General features: G+C 50.2%; 3 protein-coding genes across 3 annotated transcripts; 1 reads left to right on the forward strand and 2 right to left on the reverse strand.

Annotated features, from left to right (window-relative positions):
* Positions 1 to 1,715: 1,715 nt before the first annotated feature.
* TGME49_271080 (hypothetical protein) lies at positions 1,716 to 4,130 on the forward strand. The gene is made up of 11 exons (XM_018781604.1): positions 1,716 to 1,862; positions 1,922 to 2,057; positions 2,114 to 2,174; positions 2,234 to 2,287; positions 2,337 to 2,381; positions 2,439 to 2,514; positions 2,571 to 2,735; positions 2,790 to 3,038; positions 3,094 to 3,394; positions 3,458 to 3,510; positions 3,575 to 4,130. The coding sequence occupies exons 1-11, from the start codon at positions 1,746 to 1,748 to the stop codon at positions 3,761 to 3,763; spliced, it is 1,446 nt and encodes a 481-aa protein (XP_018636640.1). The 5' UTR covers positions 1,716 to 1,745; the 3' UTR covers positions 3,764 to 4,130.
* TGME49_271070 (hypothetical protein) lies at positions 3,788 to 5,389 on the reverse strand (the record flags this gene model as incomplete). The annotated part of the gene is made up of 4 exons (XM_018781603.1): positions 3,788 to 4,267; positions 4,504 to 4,626; positions 4,772 to 5,056; positions 5,234 to 5,389. 4 exons carry the CDS (start codon positions 5,387 to 5,389, stop codon positions 3,788 to 3,790), a joined length of 1,044 nt encoding a protein of 347 aa, XP_018636639.1.
* Positions 5,390 to 8,283: 2,894 nt separating this feature from the next.
* Positions 8,284 to 16,460, reverse strand: TGME49_271060 (Sec1 family protein). Its single transcript, XM_002365731.2, has 12 exons — positions 15,616 to 16,460; positions 15,020 to 15,331; positions 14,206 to 14,509; positions 13,614 to 13,720; positions 12,983 to 13,105; positions 12,655 to 12,727; positions 11,865 to 11,942; positions 11,389 to 11,593; positions 10,949 to 11,135; positions 10,307 to 10,373; positions 9,431 to 9,534; positions 8,284 to 8,885 (listed from the first exon to the last, which is right to left on the reverse strand). Exons 1-12 carry the CDS (start codon positions 15,769 to 15,771, stop codon positions 8,655 to 8,657), a joined length of 1,947 nt encoding a protein of 648 aa, XP_002365772.1. The 5' UTR covers positions 15,772 to 16,460; the 3' UTR covers positions 8,284 to 8,654.
* Positions 16,461 to 16,764: the final 304 nt, after the last annotated feature.

Raw genomic sequence — 16,764 nt, forward strand, 5'->3', positions numbered from 1 at the left:
AGACTCGCAGGGGGTCAAAAATGCGGCCGACCGGGTATCCGTTTGTCTAGCGACTAGGAGTATGCCGGAAACAGCGACAGAGGACGAAACAATGAAGTCGTTGAAAAGAGGCGGAAACATGGAAGGCAATCCGCGATTCGAACGACACTTTTTTTGTGAAAAACAAATTGAGAACGAGGATCGCACGTCCCCCGCAGTCGCAAGGTCAGACAGCCACGAGAGGGACGGTGTCTTGTAGACGCTTCGAGGAGGTAAGGGACGACGGTTGAGCTGTCTGAAAAACGTGAAATATTTGGAAATTCAAAAGGAAAAACCGAGAAAATTTGAGCGAACACTTCCTGCAGAAGCTGCAATTTGACTTGAAAACGCCAACCCGTCCTCCCCGTTGTCTTGTTGCGACGCTCGGTGATTCTGGCACCGGGGGAGGGACACTGAGATCGAGAATTTATGGGAGCGCACCTGGGAACACAGAACTCGACAGAAAAAATGATTCACGAAGTGGGATATCTCTGAGATAAAAGGAGCCGTTCGAAGGACCCGAGCAGTTGAAAAATGAAAATGCATGTTGAGTATGAAAAAGCGGCGCCAGACGCTAATTGGGTAAGGCAATTTTCGAAACTGACGAACATCGTGTTTCCTGGATGAATTCGAGACAGCAACACAGCTCATACCGACCCCCCAATTGTTTGCATGCACGGATGTAGGATGCGCATCGAAATGAAAGATGTTGTGTCAACAGGGGTCAAGTTTTAAAGGCTTTTTGGTGACCTTTCTATTTACAGAACTTGGTCGACTTGATGTTAACAACCTTGTAGGACAGACATGGGTGTAGCTCACTATCCAGCGACGAGTTCGAGAGCAGGAACTGGAGACAAGAACTCCTGCCGGCAGATATCCATCCCCGACAATGCGATAAAAAGAAACGCCTCATCAGCGTTTCGTATCCTTCACTTGTGAAAGAAGACACAGGGTCATGACAGAGCGGCTCTTCCCGATCTCACCATGTTGAAATGCTCGCAGGACTTCCTCTCCCATACACCGGGGATGCACAGTTTCCTGACGTATACGTAGAATTCATTTTCTGTTTCCTTCAAGCAACAGGAGCGAAATGCCTCTAAACGGAAAAGCGATTAAGTTGTATGTCTCTCACCGCAAAATATTCGCCGCCCCAAGGCGCCGGACAGCCCTCGATTGACAGTAACAGGACGCAGTGAAAAGCATAAACAGGCATTAGATTCATTGTCTTGTTGCCGCGCATTTCTTGCTGACAAGCGCTGTGCATGTCGCCAGTGTGTTCTGCAACTGCTGGAGCCATGCGTGTTTATCTCTTTGCCGAGAAACTTCCAAGCACGTAACACTATCTCCTGCTGAAAAAAATCACCATTCATGTAGACGAATCGGAATGCCACAGCAAGTAAAGAGTCGCCTAAGAAGCAGGAAAATGCACAGATTGCGTGTTTCCATCCCATATTCCGACATGGAGTCCCAGATTTTACTATCATTTGACGTTCCTGTGGGTCCTCTGGAATGCTGCGGGGGAATGTTGGCCTTCGCTCGAATTTCAGTTTGTGTAAGAAGAGTAGGCAGTCGCCAATTCGTCGTGTACGTCGGACAGCAAGATTTTCCCGGTTCATCCTGGCGTATGTACAGTGTGCCGTGACAGTCGAACTCGATCCACTCATTTGCAGCTTTTGTGCGGTGCATGGATATTGCTCGGTCCGAGTGTTTGTTCACAATCCAGGCAAATGTCACCAGCTTCTGCTTCGCGAGGGCCCGCCGTGTTGGTTAGCTTCCTTCACGGGACACCAAAACTTGCCGAATTACAGCATGCTGTGTCGACATTGGAAACCAAACTGGCTGAAGTACGCCTTCCACGTCAGCTACTCTCATTCTTAACTGCTCATCCACGCTCTCCTGTCAGCAAGCCAAAGAAGTAGCTCTGCTGCGTCACAGAGCAGCGGACACAGATGCTACAGCTGCTGCAGCCACGGCCGAAATAGTGGCTATGGACTGCAAAGCCCCTGGTTTGACAGAACAAGCCCAGCACCTAAAGACACGTAAGCGGTATCTTGACTGGGCGGCGGGGTGTCCATTATGGTGTTATTCGGAGAAGGTTTGGAAGCTGCCACTGAGGCTCTGGTCGCTGAAAAAGCTACGTACAGCAAAGAAAAAAAGTCAGCACAGGAACCGCCGACAAGTTCCGCTCTTACCGACTTCTCATTTTCCTGGTCAGGGAGTTCGCGCATTTACGTCTGTCTCTTGAAGCGTGTGTTAATGATCTGCAAAAGTATGTCGTTCACTCGTGTTGCCATTCGAGTTCGTTACATTCGTTTTAGCCGGATACATGAGCTGCCGGAACAAAGGCATCTTGACGACCAACAGTACGCTGCCATTTTTTGAAGCTTCCCCTGTTACGTCACTACGCCGTATGTTCGTAGAAAAGTACTGGATAGTCAACTGCACCTTCTCAACGCGCTCAACCAAGAGAGAGATGACCTTACAAAGAGAGCAGCGGTCAGCCTCATGACCTCAAATTTCATCAGTCCCGCCATCGATTATACCACTTCCAGACGTTGCACAAAACTGCAACAACTGTCAAAAGGGAGAAGCACCAGCTTCAGCTCGAACTCCGCTCACTCCATCAGAGGCATGACGCTGCTTCAAGAACAGAGCAGCACCGGCGCCAAGCGCAAACTCTCCGCGAAAGAAATGAAACCCTACGGCAGGAGATAAAGGTACGGGAGAATGCCGCCATTGTCTTCGTCAAAGGTTTACCAGAAGCGCTCCAGGCGCTGGAGATGGAATTGGGCCCTCTGCAGGCAGCCGCGGCTCAACCGCATAAGCCCATCCGTTCTCTGACACACCCTAAAATCTCTTTTTGCACCCCAGCAGATTCGCCCGGGAAAATTCTCTGCCACGCTCACCGCCCATTTGAGTGTCAGACAGAAAGCCAGAGGGTCACCAGCGCTGCGCCGAACCCGGAAATTCACCCATCCTTCAACCTGCCTCCGTTTACGTTTCCGTGTCCACCACATGAGGTTCGGAATGGAGGTACTTTTGGAAATGCATAATGTGCTAGAATCTTCCATGCAGGTACGATTCTGGCGACGTTCCCCTGTTCCCCAACACGCTTCAAATTCGGCCCCGCCGCCGATACCGACAAATGCAACGCCACTTGGGATCTACACTGGGATTTGTAGGCCCGGAGAGAGTCACTCTGACATCCGCCCTTCGGCCTGCACGACTAGTACCCCCTGTGAAACCAAAAATGCCACTGCGACAGCTGCGCCCCACCACGTGCACTGGCCGGAACAAAACGAAGTCGACGATCTCGATTTCAGCGAATTCGACAAAGATACGGCCCCCACGGAAGCCTTCAGAGCTTTTGAGCAGTGTAAGGAGCCCGAGTTAGCCAACAGCCACATTTTACGAAGTGATTTCCTGAAATTTCGCGTAGATCGCTTCAGTGCCGAAGAGCATCCCAAGCAGCGTCCGTTCCTTTCAAGACAAGTAAGAGGGTTCTTTCTGTTCGTGATGCGTATCTTATTAGGAACCCCCCTGTCTGCCGCCTTAGGCTCGGAAGCGGGAGGTGCAGCAACAACGAAAGCGGGCACGAACTGCGGCAAGTGGCAAAGGACAGGCGGCGACAAAACGCCACCAGTCCGTGACGGTGTCACAGAAACAGTCACTGTCTAGTAGATGTTCAGTGCCAGAGGGGCAAGCAAGAATAACCAGTTTCATGTTTCCGAAAAACAATACCTAGTGACGGGACACTGTTCCCCTACTGTTACTGTGACACAACAGGGAACAGAGGGAGAAAATGATCCGCTGCTTGGCCATCTCCCGCAGAGCTGGTAAACAGAATATGAAGGGGTTCTTCCGCAACGTTTTCTGGAAACCCCAAACAAGCAACCACCTTTAATTTAATTGGGTTCTGTCCGCTGTCGGAAGGACTATCGGTCGCGGGAGGACGACTAAGACGGTGGGGGTGGGTGTCAAAAGCGGAGCCGCTTTGAGAGTCTCCGCTCTGCATACTCGGACTGTGCTTCTCATAGACAACGATAACTCGTCGGAGTGCATGGCTCATAGCAACGATCTCCGGGCCTCCACCCCAAGTGCCCGGCAGGCGCATTCTCTCACAGTACGCAGCGGGAGTCATATTGTAATCCGCCGCAGCCATAGTGACAAGAGTGCGCCGTGACAACACCTCGTCGCCTTCTAGGGCAAGCGGTGTAGCATTTGTGTCCTGCAGCGTGTCGACCGCCAGCTGAAGCACACAGTCATACGCGAAAGGGGAGAGCATCTACGAGCGCAGCTTGTACGTCTATGTTGGATCCGTGGAGTCTGATACGTGCTACCAATATTCAGCTCATCATACCATGGATCCGTAGAGGAAACTAAGTATCTGGTGTAACATAGAAATGATTATGAGGACCGGTTTTGGATAGATTTACTTTTAACACCGCAGAAATCACGTCCGTTGTCTTGTCCAGCGCAGCTCACCTGTCGAAGAGAGCCGACCATGTCCACGAATGCAGGATCATTAAGGTCTGCATGCGTCTCGAAGGCGTTCCACCACAAGCTTGCAGCCACTGACACGAAGAGGCAGGCGCCATCGCCGGGTACCTGAGTCGGATAAACACGCATTTTCAGGCAGAACCAACATAGTTACGTCGACACGCACGTCTTTTATGTTGTCGATTTCAAAAAAAAACGAAAATCAACTCATCGTAGCGCGCGCTTGCTACAATTCTGAAACGACAACACTCACCTCTCTAGCTTTCACGCAGTAGGGCATGTCCCGAACTTCCAAGCATCCAGGTAGGAGACTGTTGTCAGACTCATCCAAATCGGTATCACCTTGGCTGCTACGGGAAAGCCTCCGCAAGACAGCATTGGACACGTAATCTCGAGAACTGTACTGGCGGACCATCTGCAAGGTATCGAACTCGGAGGACGAGCCTGAAAAAAATACCCTGTTCTGTTTATGCGGTCCACGGACGGTTTTTCTAGGGGAGGATTTCCATCCATAGGTTTCAGGCTGCCATTGAAACATCTGGACAAAGACAAAAAACATGGCATTAAACGTTTCGTTTATTACTCAGAAGATCATGGGAAAGTAGTTTCCACCCCGTTTCTGCAGGAAAACGGCATTATTGCAGGCCTGATGTGGAGGCACAATCAGCGCTGGTCAATGCTTGTACATAGACGGCGTGTACCTTTACGTCCGTACCTGTGGCATAAGAGCGTGTCCGACGAAGAGTCGCAGGCTCTGAGGTGGAAGATGAGGCTGCAGAGCTGCACACTTTTGGAAGAAGAAAATCGCCAAGACAGTGACAAGATATCTCATCGTGTCGCAGAGAATCCTAGGTTCGGGAACTCCAGCCATCAGATCCGAGCATCATGGCTACTGCCCTCTGAGATCTTTCTAACACGTAGAGGAAGTGAAAAGTTGCTAAGTTGCCGCGGAAAGGTTTGTGGTAAAGCGAGTATTCACAAAAACGGAGCTGTTCGCCACGCAGATCTCTCGTGCCATGGTCACTCAGGTGCGATTCGCGACGGAGAAATGGTGCCTGACGACGCTGTACTGCGACTATCAGGCTTTGAAAAAACTGAAATTCACCATAAAAACACATAGGTTCAGTCCACGCTCTATAATGAACGAACACAAGGGTCACACGAGCGGAAGAAAAAGATTCACCGCATGCCGTCATCGACGGAGACACGAGCGACAGACCCTATAGCGGAGACGGCAGACGTCCAGCCAGCGAGCGGGCAGAAGCGCATGCCATCTAAACAGCTCTTCCAGGAAATTGAATTCTTTTGTGGACTTTGTCACTTCGGAAGAAACAGAGATGCCAAAGAAAAGGAATACTGCATTGGTTGTTTGGTGCCGCGGTTCCCCCCTACTACTGTCGCTCGTGGGACTTGTCGACCTCTCAGAAATTACGAGACACCTATCGTTGGTATTCTTTGCATTTTGTCTAACGCGGACTTTTTACGTATTCGTCCCACGATGTTGGGTCAAAGCCTTCTTTTTTCTCACCCTTGGTCCTGACGCAATTCATAACGACTTTAAAAAATATGGTTCCGACACGGGACAAGGTTCTGATTAAAATATGTGAAGCGAGATGCTTCCTTGAGTAGAGTCTGGAGCGCTCGAATCGACGACAGAGGCCAAAGGGCAGCTGATAGCTCACACATTCATTACAGATTCGTCTGAAGCACAGAGGTCAACCAGGATTTATTTGATCTAGAACAATAAACGACATAACATGAGTGTGTGGTTCCCACTAACATAATTCCTTTCCCCGTCAACGTAACGGTTCTACAGAGTGTAACGCTGTTGAAGAAAGCGATATGCATATGTTTGGCACGGGTTTTGGATGACATTACTTGTAAAACCGCACATGTTACGAAAGTCCATTCAAGTGCAGTCTAAATGGATAGTTGTGATGTCGAAAAGCATAAAGGTGCGACGTGTTTTAAGTGGTCATGTATTAACAGTCGTCGCACAAATACCTCATGTGAGTGACGCACGAGCAAGCACTGACTTGCCGATGTCTCATCGTGACTTGCCTACTCATCCCTCTTGAAACTCGTATTCCAGCAGAACGGCAAGAAATCTTGTTTTTCCGTCATTCGTTTGGAACTCGAAACTCCAACAAGGGATCTCTCACTGCCAAGTGGCTTCTTGCTGCTGCAACTAGTGCCGCAGTTCAAAACCCTGAATTGATCAACTGCCTGCCAAAGTTTCCTAGTGCCTACAGATATCGATGTGTCTCTTTCTTCTAGAGAGTACAAGTGGCCTTTGTCCCGCTGGTCGGGGTCTACTGGAATCCAAGTCCCGTTCAGTTTTTTCTGGTTCGACTCAACTGCAACACAAGCTTGTGATGGAACTCTCTGTTCAGCTGCTTGAAGCAACAGCGCCTTCATCCCGAATCGATTCATCTGAAATCACGGCCGTTGACGTTGCAAATCAACAAGAAGAATCCACCTCGGACGCAGTTCAAACATCATTCTTTTCAGGATTGCCCAGAAAGCACACAAAGAAAACGTTTTTTACGGCAGGACTTTCTAGAGCATGTGTCGTCTTCTCACTTGTGTGTCGAGCGTTGGCATGATGAGGAATATCTCACTGCCTCTGACTTGTTGAACGCTATGTACTATATGCCTACTGGAGAGCTTATGGAGACTTTGACCATTATTCTCTATCCGGTTTGTTAGGCACTCTTCCACTTCCTTGTACCTTGACGCACAAAGTGGCAGAAAAGGTGGACTTCCGGCTAGATCCTGAGGTCCGTTGAGCAGCTATTGAAGGCCTGTTAGGATCCAGGTTCTCTTGTAATAGCGTGGACTGGGGAACGCACAGTAATTTATCTCTATCTCTGACTCTATTCGTGTCACAGCTGCCGTGCTGGATTTCAGGATCCGACAGTTGCACAGGCTTGTTTGAAGGCGTGTAGCGATGTACAGTGTTGGGTCAGAGTTGCTTGCGAGTTTCTGCTTCTCGTCAGTAGGCCCTGATCTATGCCAGGTTCTGGAAATCTTCAATGTTCTGTCTGCTACAAAGCTCGCGGAAAACGACAAACTAGAAGGCACCGACCAGCGGCAGTACGCGGCGTGCACGTGAAAAGCCACCATCTGTTTACAGGCTGTAAAGTGCGGTTGGTCTGATCCTAAGTGCACAAGGAGCTAAGCAGATCCAAGCAACATGACAAGCATTGCTTGCAGTTATAAAGAACTGAGTTGTCTGTGCCGCAAAACTGGAGAACGCCTCTGAGTTGTGCAGGTTTCACGCCCACGAAGGGGTGAATGGAAACAACCGAATTCAGGGTGCGGAAGTCTTCTGTCGTTTTCGCAGGACGTTTCGAGTGTCGCCACACTTCTTCGGCGCTTCTTGCAAAACAAAGAGAAACAAGTCCGCTAAAGCCGTGTACTACACGGGCCTGAACAAACGCTTTTTGGCAAAAAAAAGTGAAAGAACAAACGCCTCCACCGCATGTGTCCTGCCTCGTACCCGTCGAATTTTGCAGGCCTTCTCTCACTCTGTGTGTCTCCTTTCTCTGTACATCTGAAGGCGTGTTCCCTTTCACAAGAATAGACGTCCCTAGAATTACACTCTCGCCTGGCCAAGGCATACAAACGAGAGCGGCGTTTCGCTTTTTGAGAACCACTGATTCTCCTGTTTACATGAAAGTTTGCGTGTAAATACAGCCGACCTCTTTCGTCACGCCTACCCGCTTAGAATTCCACCCGGACGGAAAAAAAAGTCCACAGCCTGTGACGCCTTTATCCTCTTCCCTTTCTCCCCTTTCTCCCCTTCACTCCCCCAGAATTGCAACAGCATGCACGTGATTCCTCATTTGCTGGTTTCCTGCGTATGTACACCCCTGATGAAGGTGACAGAAGACCTAAAAGAGAGAAAAACGCGATCTCGGTCGGCCCTTCCTTCTTTCTGCATGTGCAGTGCTTCCTACATCCATACACACGCGACAGTTCTCGTTTTCTGTTTCCTTCATTCCTCGTGTATTTTCTTCCTTTCTCTCGCTGAGTTAACCGGTGTTCGGATGGTTGTGCTGCATCCCGTGATCGACAGTCGTTTTCCCTTTGCGGCGCAGATCTCGCGCGTTTTCTCGACTCCTCCGACGTCCTCATGGTCGCGCATGCAGGTCGGCCTCCGACGCGCGCCAAGAAACCGGCAGAGGAGAGGGGAGAACTTGGACTGCCTGTTCTTTGACGAGCTGCGACAAGTCCGCGAGAAACGACCGTGAATTGTGAATGGTGGAGCCGCCCAGAAGAATCGTGCAGCCTGTCTGCTTTGACAGTTCTGCCATGTCTCTCGCCTCCTCGAACGTTGCTCCTCCCACCATGAACACAACCACCTGCAGAGCAAACACCAGCGACGCAGCCAGAGACGACATACACGTGGAGGCGTGGCGGAGAACCAGACAGGGCTCGCAGAAGACAAGAAAACGACAGAGAAGCGGGGGGCACCGCCTCCTCAGAGAGAGGTACCGACAAGCGATCTGCGAACGAAGGAGACTCAAAGACGGTGGTTTAACGGCCTTACGACCGGGCCAGCAGACGTCCCCTTCCATTGCTTTTCCCTTCAAAGACGACAACGTCCACGGAAAAGACTCTCTCACGCACGCGACGTCTGGCCTGCTTCGGATCAACCAGGAGAAGTCCCAGTAGAAAATACGAGGCGGCATTCCTTCGAGCCAACGACTTTCGAAGGGAAACCAAACTCGCACAAAGAAGCCGCCACATCTGTCGTACAAAGCTGAAGTTTCTCCTCAACTGTCTCTGCAGACAACCTCAGAACTTAGCGCAGGATCAACACGTTAACGACAAGTTTCTCAGCAGCTCTCCGTGAAAATGCGAACTGTGCTTTTTTCCGCAAAACTTCAGAAACGCGTCGCCCTACCGTCTGAGGCTTCTCCCTAGACGGCTGAAGGAGGTGGGGAGCAGACGCAGCTGCTCCGTATTCGAGAGGCGACGACACCGGAAACTGTTCGGTGGACAGCCGGCCTGACAGATGGAGAAATAAAACGTAAAGGTGTCTCGCTTTGGCGGAACTTCTCGCGTCTGCTCGGTTGCAAAGTGGACGGAGAAAACCGAACACGGAGGACCGAGAAAAACACATTCTGTGCGCCACGAAAACCCCGCATTTGACATCGAACACACTAACGATACACAGATATATACGTATATATATATATATATATGCAGCTGTGTATACATATATATATATATATATATATGCATATGTCTATATGTATATATTCGTGTATATATATGCACATATCTGTATATATGTGCGCATCTGTGTACATGCATGGATATATCTGTATATGTATACATTCACATTTGATGAGGCCGGACACGGAGGACATAACCGAAAGGGAGAGAAACGAAGGAACAGGGAAAAGCGCTTCCGGAGGAACCCCTTCCTATCCAGAAAGGTCAGGAAAAAGCCGAGAAAACCCAGGAGAACGAAGTTCTGTACGTTTTCTTTTCTAATCGACTTTTCAGAATGCACTTGAGCTGCAGTTTCTCAGATTATCTATTTCCCGAAACGCCCTGCCTAAACTCAGCTGTGACGCGCCCAACTCTCATGTGATGTGAAGCGCAGCGCCCTTTCCCTCTCAGGTCGGAAAACCGTTGCCGGGTACCGATGGACGTGTTCTTTGCACAGATTCGAAGTAAAATTCAATGACGTTTCTTGACAACGCGTCTGGCGAAGCCCCTCCTAAAAGAAAGGAATCTCTTTACATGAAAAGAATAGGCACTTTCAGCGCACCTTTGATGAGGCTCTCGACCGTGAACCACAGAAGAGATTTGTGCTGAGTATAAACGTTCGACGTTCCCTAAAAGCACAACAGCCGAGAGCACATAAAACTCGAAACGCAGTAACACAAGAGCATTTAGGTGTGTAGGCGGATCTGCCTGACTCTTGGAAACAGTGCCGGGTCTCCCCAAACGTCCACCTTACAGAGAGAATACTCCGACGCAGAGGCAGCACACAACTCTCTGCGAGAACGAAACCCCGATAGAAAGGGGTCAGACGCAACTCGGCAAGACGCGATTGAAACGCGAGTGAGAAACGAAACCTGTGCGGTTCGTCGGACCCTCTCGAACAGGCCGGAGGCTGTCAGAGCAAACGCAAGAAGAAATGGAAAAACGAAAAAAGCGAAAACACGAGCAACAGAGGCGCGACACAGAAGTCCCTCGAGATGTGTGCTCTTTTTCAGACAGTGACAGGGGAAGCTGTGGCACCGAGGCTTTTTTTGACACAGAAACAGCATGCGCCTCGGAGTTTTGTTTCCATCACATCCGCCTTCGATTCTGCCCGCTGAGCAGAGACGAGATGGTGTGACGGACCTGTGCCAACTGCACATCACATCTACCAATGCAGGAACGGCAATCGGAGAGTTCTGCGTACTTTGAGGCCCCGCTGAATGGTGTTTTTGGCCACAGCGAGGAAGTTTCTATTTGAGAAGAGATCCGCACTTCGCGCGTGTCTCCCCGCGTACTGAGTCATCGCCCGAACAAGCCGAATTTCTTCTTCGTCGATTCCTGCCTGTCTCAGGCCCGCTGTGAGGTCCTGAATTCGAGGATCTCCTTCGTATCTGGAGGAGAGGGAAAACGAGACGAGAGTAACAGACGGGGACAAAGGTTAGGGAGAAATAGAAAGACACCATGTGAATCTTGTTTCCAACAAAAAGGTCCTTCCCCAAAACTTCTCGGGTGTATCGGCACTGGGGAGCGGCGTGACCTGAGGTGTACGTACAACAACCGAGCGACTCAGACGAAGCGTCCCGCTGCTCTGACCCGGCTTTTCCTTCATTCCACCCAAAACATGTCCCTTCACAAGGCGCGTACCTGAGCGCGATGAGGAGTACTAGACGAAGTTTGTCCATGCTGCTGACTCTCTCGTTGCGAAGCATGTCAGCCACCTGAGCAAAGTGATCGCTTCTCGACTCTCGACATGCAACTTCTTGCTCGAGAGAAGACACGTCCAAAAGCGCTCTGTCGTTCACGATCTTTGACAGTGCGTGGATAACGGCGACATGCTTGGACACATTTCCTGAAGTTCATACAGACATGCGAGCGTGTCTGAGAAACAAAGATCCGACAGAAGTCCAGGAGAAGCGAAGGAGAGGAAGAAAGAAGGCAAGCACAAGACGAAGAGCGAGAACAGGAGAAAAGCGGGTGAAGAGGAAAATGTGAGAGAGTGAGGGTCTTTGAAAACGGCTGCTGTGGTGTGTCTGTCAGAGTAGAAGTATGAAAAGGGGAGGGAAAAACGTTTCTGCTCGTTTGAGTGGAAACGAAATATAGGGATAAAAAACGTCAATCACCTGCGAGTTTTCGGACTTCTGGATACGCGTCAACGAAGCGCTGCATGTCGTCCACGGACTCGAGTTGTCCAGTCGACTCTGTCTGAAAGCCAAGAACCATAAAAACCAAGGATCGTTCCTGTTGTGTCCGTTGTTTTTCACATATCTTTAAATACACATGTCCATACATATTTGCATAAATTTGTATGCAGATATATTGACGCACGCAGGTATATATATATATATATATATATATATATGCACATATATTCATGTAACATATGTGCGTGTCTACACGTCTGCAGAGATGCAGATTTCCTTGTATATATATATATATATAGGTGTAATAAGCGCAAGCGTATACATATATACATACATATATATATATATATATGAAAAAAGCAAGAATATGTGAATTCAAAAGAATGAAATAGGAGTATCGGTGAAAGCGTGTATCAATGGAAATCGGGGTGAATCGCAAGCTGAGCGCGTGCCTGGTGGAGACATGTGGAGAGGAGAAAAACATAAATAAGCGCCTAACGCATGCATGGTGAAGCTCCATTTCAAACAATCGACATCTCCCTTCTCTGAAATGCCACGACGCAGTCTTGATTCTCACATGCTGATCGGACGACTGCGTTTTCGTTTCTCTTTGAAACAAGAGAGAAATATCCCCTGAAAACTCCCTGAACTTTCTGGACGCGTCTGCGGTGTACATACACCCTACGTCCCCAGGCTACTCGACCCCTGCTTTCACATTTTTTCGTCGCTTTGCGGAACTTTTGAAATCTTTTCAATCTTTACTGTCAACTTGCCTTGGATTGGTACTCGCGCACATATTTCTGCACGTTGAGTCCGAGATCTCCGAAATTGGAATCGAGATTCTGAAAAAAGCAACACACTTTGTGTGGAGAGACATCGAGGCTCGAAGCCTCTTGTCTCCTTCTCTCGGGAGTCTTCCGTTCTTCCGCATGTCTCCGCAAACACTCGCGACTATGAAACAAGAGGCCCTGAACCTGGGAACCAGTGTAGGTTTGTAGGTTTCAGTGAACGACTCAAACTGAACAGGGCTCCAGCTGTGCGACACGGGCATCCCAGTTCTTTTCCTGAATGTAAAAGTTGAAAAGGAGAAAACTCACTTCCCGGTAGAATTTATCTTGCATTGGACTCATGACAATGTCAAGAAGATCTTCCGTTGTGCCGGGGATCCGCCGCATATCCACACGGTTGTTGCGAATCCCAATCAGTTCGTGGAGCATCGCCTGAGGTGTACATACACCGCAGGACGCCGGGGAAACTTTTAAGGAGTAGCGAGGTAGGCTCCGGCCTTGAGAAATAGACAGGAAGCATTCGATGCCTTGAAGAGGCACTGCTAGCAGGATCAGGGCCGCAGGAATCCTACTCTCTGAGACAGGACTGTTTTAAAAAGTTTTCTCGGAAGAGTATCTGCTACAACTTGACCTCTACCTGTCGAGAGAGAGCACACTTGCAAGACGGTGCAAAAGTGGAAAGAGGCCAGAAAAGACAAGTGGGAAAACGCGGAACGAAGGCAAAGCAGTTTGCCTCAGATCACCGAACGGGAAACCAACAGACACAAATTCGGCCTGTTCAGCTCCAGCGCACGAGTGAGATAACACGGTGATTCTGGACAGACGAAAAAACAAGGAAAGATGAGAGATCGAGAAGTCGTCACCTGAGCCCGTTGTCCCCAGGAAGAGCAACGCTGGAACACAAATGCATTTCTTCCGCATTGAAATGGGGTGTACGTACTCTGTAGGTCCACTGATTCAACAACGGGGTAACAGGATCTTCACGGCGATCGACAATCAGAAGAACAAGCCTGCTTCCGCCACTCGAGCTTCCTCCCGACGCATCTGCTGGAACGCGAGAAGCGAAAAACAGAAAAACGTTGCCGCAACTGCGATGAACGCGAAAAAGCACCTGGGAACTCTCTGAAGTGTACACACAGTCCGGCAGCTTGCGCGAGCGCCCAAGCAGGGGCGGGTCTGCCACAGGTTCACATCGTGGGGAACGCATTTCAAATCTCTTTTCTGAATCGTTTTTGCACGTCGTGAGGCGTGTTATTTGAATATTAAAAACGCTGACAATCTTATCCCAATGTTTCTTTTATCGATCAAGTAGAAAACAGGCACACGGGACGCAAGTCCTCGCTAGGAAGCAGTTTCTCGATGACTTGAACTCGGAATTAGGTTCCCAACTGGGTTCCGAATTCTTGCTTCCATTTTTATCCTCAGTTGAGTCTGAGAGTTTTATTTGCGCCTTGACTCTGAATTCCCTATTTTGACTTTGACTCGACTTGTCCGATTGGAAATTTGACTCGAGTTTTCTTCCTGCGTCCTACCAGAACGTCCGGGCAACGAGGTCTGAGGCCGTTTGTCGAGGAGATCAGCATTCTCCGAAAGACGCACTTGCATCGCTGCCGCCAGCCGTTTGCTCACCACGCTGTTTGCTTGGAAACGCACAAGAGGGAAGATTCTCAGAAGCGCAATGCACGAGAAAACACCGTCAACCATCCTCTGGAAGAGCGACTCTTCGTACGGCGTCCACAGAGACAAGTCCTGGACCTGCAGCGACGTTACAGCCGGAATGTTGAGGGTGAAGACATGGGGATCCAGGGCAAAGAGGTCGACGTAGAACTCCTCCACCTGCGCAGAGAAGGGAAGGCGAGAGACCGAGAATCAATGGAAACGGAGAAATTGGAGAGACGAGAGTCGAACGAGGCGGCGACTTCGTTCTGTACAAACGACCCGCGACGGACACACGCATCGTTCACATTGAGTGAGTTCCCGCCCCCAGAAAGAAGGACTTTCGTCGAGTGTAGATTGGCGTTGACGGACTGACTGCGTCTTGATGTTGTGGCACAGCTGCGAATACGACAGGCGACTCTTCCGGGTGAGAAGCGGAACTAGGCTTCGCTGCACCAGCTTCCGAGCACAGCAAATAGGCAAGTGGAAAGAGATGCGAAGGAACGCCTTCTCCGGCAGAGGAACGCCCTCCTCACAACGAAAAGCAAATAAGGGGGAAGACTGACTCGCGGCGACACCCGAGCGACTGTCGATACACCAGAGACTCGACCTAGGCATCGACGCCAGACAGTCCACCCGAAACCCTCATCCCAGAACGCGACACGCGAGCAGCAGCAGTCCGTGCGTCACCTGAACGACTTTGTCGGCTTCGTCTTGCTTTGCCAAGCGTCGGAGGAGCTGCGGCTGTTGATGTACGGAGGAGGTGAAGAAGAGGTAAATGTCTTTGAAGCGCGCCACAGGCTCGGGCGGTGTCCGTAGCGGATCTTCTGTCAAAGGCAGTCCGTTCCTCTGAGCATCCCTCGCACTGTGCCTTCGACTCTGTTGACGCAGCAGCTGCAGGAGCAGCAGAAGGTTTTCGTTCGTCGGTCGGAGAAAGCCGACGCAACTCAAGTGCTCGAAGCGGCCACGGGGAAGCGCGTCGATCCGGTCGACCAGGAAAACCTAAAAGGCCGCACAGAGATCGAAAAAATCGACTTGACGCCCGCACTCCGCGCAGACCGACTGTGGGTCTAGGGTGAAGTGTACATACATGCATAGGAGTGTTTTGCTTGTCGAGCTGGATTTCGCAGGATCAAGGAATCCAAAAAATGGAGGGGAACGCAGCGAAGCATCTCCGAAAGTGAGCTGCGATGACGCATGCACGCCCCGCTGCAGTGACCCGCTTCCTGGCTTCGTCGCCTGGGGTGTACAGACACCCGGTTCTCAAGCGAAGTAGTCGCCCGTACCTCTTTCTGAAGAATGTCTGACTGGGAGACAGCCGTCGAGACCATGCCTGTCGTCTCCTGATCCAAAAGAAGAACTTTGGCTCCCGGTACGCGCTCCAGGATCGCTCGAATGTGTTGACTCACAAGCGAAACGAGGTCTGTGCACATCCCTGCCATGGGGGCGACGAGAGGGAGAAACAGCGGCAGAAAGGCCCGAGAAACGAATCGTGCGGGCGACGCAGAAGGCGTCGGAGAGAACAGAGCGACAGAAGCACTCGGAGCGAGCGAATGACGTATGGAGAACAGACAGACAGAAAGGAGGGAAGAGAAGAGCGTTAGTGTCGAGGAAAGCTCTAACGGTGGCAGGGAGATGCCATAGACAGTCAGAGAAAAGATGAGAAGGGCGAGAGGAAGAGCAGCAGAAGAACGCTCAGTCGAGCACTTTCGAACTGGATCTGCAGACAGTTAACCAGTAGTTTACTATCGCTTCAATGTCTCGTGTCATTTTACATCTACTCACTCTTTCCACCCTGCCCTCCTCAGATATTTCCAACAGTGCGGAAAAAATGGATTTCTGAAGACCGAAAGCGAATCACAGCAGACACTTCTGGGGGAGAAATCGAACAAGACACAAGGGAGAAGGTGAGAGTGAAGACCGGAAAGAAAAAATAGAAACGACCGGTTCAGCGGGCAGAAGAGGCAACAAACGGTGCGACAGTGGCGGGAGCCTTCAAGAGACAAGTAGAGGCGGTCTTCCGGTTGAGAGAAGGTTTTGCGTGTAGGAGACGCAGAGCTGAAGGAACGGACGTGGAGTGTGCATACACCTGAATATTTCGCCTTTCTGCCCCATGCTCCTCGTTCTGAGAAGGAAGTTTCACACAACCTGCTTCTGGCCAGGAGAGAAGAGAGAAGGCTCACACCGGCGGATCACCGCTGGCGAATTTAGGACATTATCAAGCTTGAAGGGTTCACAGCAAGAGAGTGAAAAGACGAAAAAGTGAAGAAACGAAGCAGCGCAAAGAAGAGAGGAAACGTAGAGCGACTGTCCTGCAAAGTCTCGCGTGGAAGGCCAGTTGCGTCCTTGCAGAGACCTAAAAAGCCTCACGGTCAAAGGGAAATGAATCACCGACAAAGGGGCATTGGATTTCCACGAAAGCTGCCACTAATGAG

Source organism: Toxoplasma gondii, chromosome VIII (genome assembly GCF_000006565.2).
Source record: "Toxoplasma gondii ME49 chromosome VIII, whole genome shotgun sequence".
NCBI lineage: Eukaryota > Apicomplexa > Conoidasida > Eucoccidiorida > Sarcocystidae > Toxoplasma > Toxoplasma gondii.

Coding starts and splice junctions, on each gene's coding strand:
- TGME49_271060 (XM_002365731.2), bottom strand. CDS start 15,771: ATGGCAGGGATGTGCACAGACCTCGTTTCGCTTGTGAGTCAACACATT. Junction 15,332..15,615: donor CAGACATTCTTCAGAAAGAG/GTACGGGCGACT, acceptor GCGGCCTTTTAG/GTTTTCCTGGTCGACCGGAT. Junction 8,886..9,430: donor CTAGGGAGAAGCCTCAGACG/GTAGGGCGACGC, acceptor TTTGCTCTGCAG/GTGGTTGTGTTCATGGTGGG.
- TGME49_271080 (XM_018781604.1), top strand. CDS start 1,746: ATGTCACCAGCTTCTGCTTCGCGAGGGCCCGCCGTGTTGGTTAGCTTC. Junction 2,058..2,113: donor AGCCCAGCACCTAAAGACAC/GTAAGCGGTATC, acceptor TATTCGGAGAAG/GTTTGGAAGCTGCCACTGAG. Junction 2,382..2,438: donor AGGCATCTTGACGACCAACA/GTACGCTGCCAT, acceptor GTATGTTCGTAG/AAAAGTACTGGATAGTCAAC.